The following is a 9,305-nucleotide window of genomic DNA, read 5'->3' as shown; positions in this document are numbered from 1 at the left end:
CCATAGTTCAAAAGCATCAATTCTTCGGCGCTCAGCCTTCTTCACAGTCCAACTCTCACATCCATACATGACCACAGGAAAAACCATAGCCTTGACTAGACGAACCGTTGTTGGCAACTCCCTCGGGAACCTTCCTCCCATAAATATGTGTTAATATGCTATATATGTTTTATATATATATTCCCATATGCTAGCTATATATGTGTTTTATATATATGAGTGTGTGTTATATATATTCTAGATTCTGTATATACATGTTAATATGCTATATTTGTTTTTCTCTTTCTGACTTTACTCCATAAAGCAGGCTCTAGTTTTATCCACCTCACTGGAACTAACTCAAATTCATTCTTTTTTCATGGCAGTGTAATATTCCATTGTATATGTACTGCATCTTCTTTATCCATCCATCTCTTGATGGACAACTAGGCTGCTTCCATGTCTTGGCTACTGCAAATAGTGTTGCAATGAACATTGAGGGTACATGTATCTTTTAGAATTGTAGTTTTCTCAGGGTTTATGCCCAGTAGTGGGATTGCTGGGTCATATGGTAGATTTATTCCTAGTTGCATTTTAATACAAAGATGTCAAAATTAGAACACACAATCTGAGGCTCCCTGCTCCTAACCATCAATGTACATGAGGTATGTGGCCTAGATCTCAATGCACATCGGGTCCCCTTTTTTAAAGAACTTTGCTTCCCCATCACAAACCCTGATGAAAGGGATAATCAATCCACACATATAATCTCATTAAAATTAAGATATCTCCTCCAACACACACACAAAATAGAACCAAGCAATGGGACATTCATTCCTAGGGACTCTGTTCAAATAGTCTGCTTGTGTGCCTGGACACAGCATCATTTTCACATGGCTGCTTCAGTTCTATCAGCTCTTCTGGGTCCTTCATCCTATGCTCCCCCACTGCCACAGCCTCCTTTTCCATCTCCCACCCAACTTAACTCTTCTCCCTTCAGCTCTTCAAAATGACCATGAATTGATGGGATTTTTATCCCCTTCAGTCAGTCAGTCCAGCCTCTCAGTCTTTCCAACTCTTTGTGACCCCATGGATGGCAGCATGCCAACGCTCCCTGTCCATCATCAACTCCCAGAGTTTACTCAAACTCATGTCCATTGAGTCGGTGATGCAATCCAACCATCTCATCCTCTGTCGTCCCCTTCTCCTCCCACCTTAAATCTTTCCCAGCATCAGAATCTTTTCCAATGAGTCAACTCTTCACATCAGGTGGCCAAAGTATTGGAGTTTCAGCTTTAGCATCAGTCCTTCCAAAGAAATCCCAGGGCTGATGTCCTTCAGAATGGACTGGTTTGATCTCCTTGCAGTCCAAGGGACTCTCAAGAGTCTTCTCCAATACCACAGTTTAAAAGCATCAATTCTTTGGTGCTCAGCTTTCTTTATACTCCAACTCTCACATCCATACATGACCACAGGAAAAACCATAGCCTTGACTAGATGGACCATGGTTGGTAAAGTAATGTCTCTACTTTTTAATATGCTGTCTAGGTTGGTCATAACTTTCCTTCCAAGGAGTAAGCGTCTTTTAATTTCATGGCTGCAATCACCATCTGCAGTGATTTTGGAGCCCAGAAAAATAAAGTCAGCCACCTTTTCCCCATCTATTTGCCATGAAGTGATGGGACTGGATGCCATGATCTTAGTTTTCTGAATGTTGAGCTTTAAGCCAACTTTTTAACTCTCTTCTTTCACTTTCATCAAGAGGCTCTTTAGTTCTTCATTGCTTTCTGGCATCAGGGTGGCGTCATCTGCATATCTGAGGTTACTGATATTTTTCCTGACAATCTTGATTCCAGCTTGTGCTTCTTCCAGCCCAGCGTTTCTCATGATGTACTCTGCATATAAGTTAAATAAGCAGGGTGACAATATACAGCCTTGACGTACTCCTTTTGCTATTTGGAACCAGTCTGTTGTTCCATGCCCAGTTCTTTGCAGCCAAAGATGGAGAATCTCTATACAGTCAGCAAAAATAAGACCAGGAGCTAACTGTGGCTCAGATAGTGAACTTCTTATTGCCAAATTCAGACTTAAATTGAAGATAGGGAAAACGACTAGACCATTCAAGTATGACCTAAATAAAATCCCTTACAATTATACAGTGGAAGTGAGAAATAGATTCAAGGGATTAGATTTGATAGCGTGCCTGATGAACTATGGACAGAGGTTGATGACATTGTACAGAAGGTAGGGATCAAGACCATCCCCAAGAAAAAGAAATACAAAAAAGCAAAATGCTCTCTGAAGAGGCCTTACAAATACCTGTGAAAAGAAGAGAAGTGAAAAGCAAAGGAGAAAAGGAAAGATATACCCATTTGAATACAGAGTTCCAAAGAATAGCAAGGAGAGATAAGAAAGCCTTCTTCACGGATCAGTGCAAAGAAACAGAGGAAAACAATAGAGTGGGAAAGACTAGAGATCTCTTCAAGAAAGTTAGAGATACCAAGGGAATATTTCATGCAAAGATGGGCTCAATTAAGGATAGAAACAATATGGACTTAACAGAAGTAGAAGATATTAAGAAGAGGTGGCAAGAATACATAGAAGAACTGTACAAAAAAGATCTTCATGATCAAGATAATCACGATAGTGTGATCACTGGCCTAGAGCCAGACATCCTGGAATGTGAAGTCAAGTGGGCCTTAGGAAGCATCACTACGAACAAAGCAAGTGGAGGTGATGGAATTCCAGTTGAGCAATTTCAAATCCTAAAAGATGATGCTGTGAAAATGCTCCACTCAACTTGCCGCCAAATTTGGAAAACTCAGCAGTGGCCACAGGACTGGAAAAGATCAGTTTTCATTCCAATCCCAAAGAAAGGCAATGCCAAAGAATGCTCAAACTACTGCACAGTTGCAGTCATCTCATACGCTAGTAAAGTAATGCTCAAAATTCTCCAAGCCATGCTTCAACAGCATGTGAATCGTGAACTTCCAGATGTTCAAGCTGGTTTTAGAAAAGGCAGAGGAACCAGATATCAAATTGCCAACATCCGCTGGATCATCAAAAAAGCAAGTGAGTTCCAGAAAAACATCTATTTCTGCTTTATTGAGTATGCCAAAGCCTTTGACTGCGTGGATCACAATAAACTGTGGAAAATTCTGAAAGAGATGGGAATACCAGACAATCTGACCTGCCTCTTGAGAAATCTGTATGCAGGTCAGGAAGCAACAGTTAGAATTGGATATGAAACTACAGACTGGTTCCCAATCAAGAAAGGAGTATGTCAAGGATGTATATTGTCACCCTGTTTATTTTATACCCTTGGCAGATGTATTAATCATGTTTTAAAATTTTCTGTATTTAATGATACTTTGATATTTTAGGGACCTTGCTAATCCAGGCGAGGCTCTCCCTCCCACGGCTAATTCCTAGGGATAATACAGAACTTGCCTGCCATCTGCTTTTCAGATGCAAACTAACCAATTCACAGCCCATCCCTTCAACCACCTCCTTTATCTAAGGCTCACATGCTAGGCCAATATCTCCCACTCCAGAGCCAAGCACTGACAACCAGAGATACCCTGGAATTATTGGAACTTTGCAATCCTACACCTCTCAAACTTGCCCACCCTGCCTTGCCCATACTCTGTTGGAAGTGCCGACTTAAAAATATAGTCACAACCTGAATGTAAAGAGTTATTTTATTTGGTGGAAATGTTTAGGACTCTGAGCCCGGGAGACAGCATCTCAGTAGCTCTAGGAAAAATGCTCCAAGCAAGCAGGAAGCAAGTAAGGCTATATTCAAATTTGCAACAAAGGGAGCAGGCAGTCTGAACAACAGAAATCAAGTATCAAGTTAAGGAATTTAGCATTCTGTGTATGGGAAGGTGTAAACCCCTTGGCTCACTGAATCAATTCCTTTCATATGCACCTCAGCTATCTGGGGCCAATCCTGTTTTCTTGTTTCCCTTGTTTCTTGCATTCCCCTGAACTCCTCAGGAATCACCGTTGTGGGGAGGGGAGGTAGTGGTAGTGGCAATATCTACTGGATCAGTTTTGAGAGCATTTTGAGAGCCCTCATTTACATTTGGAAGGCAGGAATTATTGATGGCTGTGATATCTCCTGTTAATCAATATGGCAGGAGATATTTTCATTTCACAGAAACCAGAACAAAGACTCTGGACCATGCTCTCTTCACTCCTTCCGTCTCCTGACTCATCCTGGTGCTTCCAATGTGGCCCTGTGAGATGTGACATGCCCCTTCTCTTAGGAATTGTAAGTGATAATCTCTTCTTTCAAAGGCAGTTGTCTCAGACTTCCGTGGTGGTACAATGGATAAGAATCTGCCTGCCAATGCAGGGAACACAGATTAGATCCTTGGAATTAGAGAAGTTCCACATGCCATGGGGCTCTTAAGCCTGTGTGTCGCAACTCCTGAGCCCTCATGCTGTCACTATTGAAGCCAATGTGCTCTAGAGCCCATGTTCTGCAACAAGGGAAGCCACTGCAAAGAGAAGCCTATGCACTGCAACGAAGAGTAGTCCTTTCTCGCTGCAGGCAGAGAAAGCCTATGCACAGCAATGACCTACAGCAATAAGAAACAAGCAAACAAACAAACAAAAAAAAACAAAGGCAGTCCTCTCTATGTCAGCTTACAGTCGTTATTGTTGCTCAGTTGCTAAAATGTGTCCAGCTCTTTGTGACCCCATAGACTACAGCATGCCAGGCTTCCCTGTCCTTCACTATCTCCAGGAGTTTGCTTAGATTCACGTCCATTGAGTCAGTGATGCTATCTAACCATCTCAGCCTCTGCCACCCTCTTCTCCTTTTGCCTTCAGTCTTTCCCAGAATCAGGGTCTTTTCCAATGAGTGGGCTCTTCGCATCAGGTGGCCAAAGAATTGGAGCTTCAGCTTCAGCGTCAGTCCTTCCAATGTGTGTTCTGGGTTGATTTCCTTAAGGATTGACTGGTTTGATATCCTTGCTCTCAAGAGTCTTCTCCAGCACAATTCGAAAGCATCAATTCTTCAGCACTCAGCCTTCTGTATGGTTCAAGTTTCACATCCATACATGACTACTGGAAAAACCACAGCTTTGACTATATGGACCTTTGTCAGCAAAGTGATGTCTCTGCTTTCTAATACTCTGTCTAGGTTTGTCATAGCTTTCCTTCCAGTGAGCAAGTATCTTTAAATTTCATGGCTGCTGTCATTATCCACAGTGATTTTGGAGCCCAAGAAAATAAAATCTGTCACTGCTTCCACTTTTCTTTCATCTATTTGCCTTGAAGTGATGGGACTGGATGCCATAATCTTCATTTTCTGAACGTTGATTTTTAAGCCAACTTTTTCTGACTGAAACAAAAATCTTGTCTACATGATCAAGAAGGCAGGACTGTGCCCCAAACCAAGAGAAACAGTAAGAAAATCCCTCCTGGCTTCTCTTCTTTCCGCGCTGTGTTGCCTCTTCAGAACTTCCCTTGGTTGATGGGAACCCCTGGATGATGGGAACTTGCTTTCCCTGACCTCAGAAATATACTCCAGACATCCAGATCTGATGATGTGGGATCTTAGGAACTCCAGCTTAATGTCTGTGCCCATCCCCCTTGACTTCCTCTGGCATTGTGATCTGACTGGTTTATGGAGCCACCATTTGAAATACTGGGTGCAGCCAGTGTATTTAGGCTATAGCAGACGTGGACCTCCCCGTCTGTTCCAGACAAGAGGAGGAGCCTGGGAATCCACGTTATCCTCCCCTGTAAATCAGACCAGGCCTCTAGGATTCCCTTTTAGGATTAAGAGGATTTTCTTAGGAAAAGCAGTGATTTAGGCAAATGTCCCAGTGTCAGGAGAACACGGCTTTCTTCTCCCTGTAATTTCTCTCCACCAAAGAAATCACTCGCTGAGTTTCCAGCTGAAGGAGACTTAAATCCTTTGCAGGAGAAGGCAATTTATGGAGCATTCTCTGACTCTTCCCATAGTAACTGATGGAAATAGAAGGTACAAATGTCAGGCTCACCGTATAGCATCCTTCACTTGCCTTGGAAATAGACACTTGGATGGATGAGACTCAAGACAAGTCAAAGGGGGTAATTTCAGATCACAGGGGCATGCAATGAGATAGCACAGGCTCTTCCTGTTCAGCTGGGTGTCTTGATTTTTATTTCAATGTGTCCCCTTAGTCATTTTCAGGGTGAGTTGACTTCGCTGGGGGCCCCTCATACAGAGACCTGACTGCTGCCAAACTGGGGTGTGTCTTTGAAGGTGAGCTGTGTCGTGGTGGGGCAGACAAGTGTGTCTCCCACTGGTGCTCCCCAGGGCTCAGGCGGACACATCTCCATAGTGGGGACCCTCTCCATCAACACCACAGACTGCATACTGGGCAGCTTCTGCCTCCAGCCACAGCCAGGTGGATGCCTTGCTCCGACTGGTAACACATGCACTGTGTCTGTCTTTCCAGGGTCTCCCATACAAACACCTGATCACCCACCACCAGGAGCCCTCACAGCGCTATCTGATCAGCACCTACGACGACCATTACAACCGGCATAACTATCACCCAGGCTTGCCGGAGCTCCGCACGTGGAACAGACATAAGCTGCTGTGGCTCCCAGAGAAAGCCGACTTCCCTCTACTCGGTATTTTTATCTTTCGGGATCATCCCCTTTACTGGGCTCTAAGGGGTTCATAAGCACATAGGGCTGAGGTGTGCCCATCTTAGTGGGAGGACCCAAGCAGGTGACCCTGACTCCAGCAGAGCATTAGAATGAGAAGGGAAGGGAAGAGTCCTATTTACCCCCAGGTCACCCACCCTCTCCCTGTGATGCTAGATGATGTTGCTGTGTGATGAAGCCCTCACCTGCAGCAGCATGTTTACCTGGAGCACAGGTGATAGAGAGCAGCATCGCTGCACACTCAGATCCATCATCTACTTCATCAACACCGACTGAGTATTCCCCAGGTGCCTGTCCTATTGAAGCACCCGGGGACACAGCAGTGACAAGTAGGGAGGAATTCCTGCCCTCAGGGAATTTATACCCCAGTGAAGAGACATAGAAGATTTTATCGAGGGGGACACATGTACACATGGCTGATTCTTGTGAATGTATGGCAAAAACCACTACAACATTGTAATTAGCCTCCAATTAAAAAAAATTAATTAATTTAGAAAAAAGAGAAGATATTATCGATGAATAAGACAACCTAAGATCTAGTAAACACTATCATATTGGACTAGGATATGAGAAACCAGCGGGTAATGGGGAGAAAGTGAGGCAGGTATGTTGATTCTCATTTGGGTGGGATGACACGGGACGGTCTTTGTGGAGGAGATCTGAGTTGAGAAGGAGGGAGCTATGCAGGAACTGGGAGGAAGAGTGTTTCCGGGGAGGGAGGGCATAGCAAGTGAAAAAGCTTCACATCAGGGGTAGAGGAGGTCCAGGTAGGGGCTCACCAGAGTGTGGATTGTGTCCTTCCTGCAGAAATAAGACTTTGCTCAGATTTGCTGGGAGAGTGACTTGATCTGACATCCATTGCAAGCTCCCACCACACTTCACTCTTATCTTTCTGCAGTTCTACCCTTGGATATGAAGGGATATAGGGTAGAGGGCGAGCTGCTTGTTACAGTGCATTTCTCTGTAAGAGTTTCTCCTGCAGATCACTCTCCCAAGCACATGCTCTTCCCAACTGGGCCAGGTCAGTGAGTACCCAGGAGGTGATGGGGTCATGCTCAATCAAGTCATTGAGCTGAATTGTCCAAGGTCTCCAGCAATGTCTGGTCCCTCCTGAGTAATAGGAGGCAGGCCACACACTGAGAATTTCAGGGGTTGGCAGGACCAGCACTTTCTTGTAAACTTCTGACCTGAGTTCGATCCTTGGGTTGGGACGATCCCTGGGAGAAGGAAATGGCAACCCCCTATAGTATTCTTGCCTGGGAAATTCCATGAACAGAGGAGCCTGGTGGGCTACAGTCCATGGGGTTGCAAAGAGTTGGACACAACTGAGAACGCACCTACTACTACTCTCTCCTCTCGGGCACACTGACAATCCAGGTGCCTGGTCCAGCGGCCTGGGGAACCTCCAGAGTCCAACCATTCAATCTCCTGTCCCGAGGATGCTGGCCTCCTCTTTTAAGCCTCATTCACCTGGATTCTGGTTTGTCTTGCAGGTCCCCCTACAAACTACGGACTCTACGAACAGCTGAAGCAGAAATGGCTCCCACCACCAGAGGCCACCCTCAGAGAGAGCATTTACACTTCCTCCTACCCCAGACCACCAGCAGGTGCCATGTCCCGGAGGGAGCATGCGATTCCGGTGCCTCCCCCTCGCCTGCAGCCTGTCCCACACTTCTGAGATCTGTCACCCCATCACAGCACAGGTGGGGCCACCTGGAGACCCACCTGGAGACCACCTGCCAGACAGCAGGCAGCTGCAGATACACCCAGAGTTTTAAATCAAGCTCACCTGAGGGGCCTTTGAAATCATGGTCTGTGTTTTATGGTTCCAGTCCTTCCTCTAAACCTACAGGTTCCTTTCTTTTTCATCCCACAAATAAATCCTTTGCCACAAGGTATCACATGTGTGCAGAAGAGACACTTGTATGTCAGGAGAAATGGAAGGACCCTTAAGTTCCCTCATTTCACACAAGGGAAAACTGAGGCCCAGAGAAGTAACATGATACCGAATTCTCACAACTTGCTACTTACTCTCCAGGAGTAAATTTTGTTGAATGAATGACTGATGGGAGAATAGGGAATAGAGGAAGGTTGTGGTGAAGACGCAAGGGACAGCTGAGCTGGAGCCAGGTGGCCTCCTAACGCCTCCTGCACCTTCCATTCATCCCACAAACCTCCCCTGGACCATGGTCAAGCCAGCCTCTGGCCTCAGAGCCATCAATCCAGCAGGAAAGGGATGTTACACAAATACTGATGTGAAAGGGTGATGTCAGGGGGGTAGGCTCACAGAGGTGGGGAATCAGTGGGCCAGTGGGGTCCTAAGAGAGCTCCCTGAGGTGTGTTGAAGTAAAGGGGTGCATGACAGCAGTCCTGGGGGCCATGAGGACATGACCTGGTCAGGGAGGGCTTCCCTGCAGAGGAGACATTTAGGCTAAGACTAGAATGCTGAGAGGGACCAACCAGGTGCAGGGACAGGTAGAAAGGGCAGCAATGGTGGCTCAGGCTGCAGGATGGCTTGTGTGAGGCTCCAAGTTGGGAAGGAGCCTTGCAGGTTAGGTAAAGGCCCAGAAAGTTCTTATTGCTGCTGAAACAAATACCGTGAACTCAGTGTCTTAGAGCAACACAGATTTAGTCCCTTCAGTTTAGTTCAGTTC

At 45.5% G+C, this 9,305-nt stretch overlaps 1 protein-coding gene across 1 annotated transcript in view; it reads left to right on the top strand.

Annotated features, from left to right (window-relative positions):
• The window catches only part of LOC104995978 (chromosome unknown open reading frame, human C1orf158), a 34,051-nt gene extending 25,502 nt beyond the window's left edge, over positions 1-8,549 (top strand). The window contains exons 3-4 of the mRNA XM_010850061.1: positions 6,438-6,615; positions 8,145-8,549. Of these exons, the coding sequence (XP_010848363.1) occupies positions 6,438-6,615; positions 8,145-8,329 (363 nt within the window). The 3' untranslated portion in view covers positions 8,330-8,549. The remainder of the gene's footprint in view (positions 1-6,437; positions 6,616-8,144) is intronic.
• Positions 8,550-9,305: the final 756 nt, after the last annotated feature.

Source organism: Bison bison, unplaced genomic scaffold, assembly GCF_000754665.1.
Source record: "Bison bison bison isolate TAMUID 2011002044 unplaced genomic scaffold, Bison_UMD1.0 scf7180017864289, whole genome shotgun sequence".
NCBI classification, from domain to species: Eukaryota; Metazoa; Chordata; class Mammalia; order Artiodactyla; family Bovidae; genus Bison; species Bison bison.
This window is presented reverse-complemented; position numbering and strand designations above follow the sequence as displayed.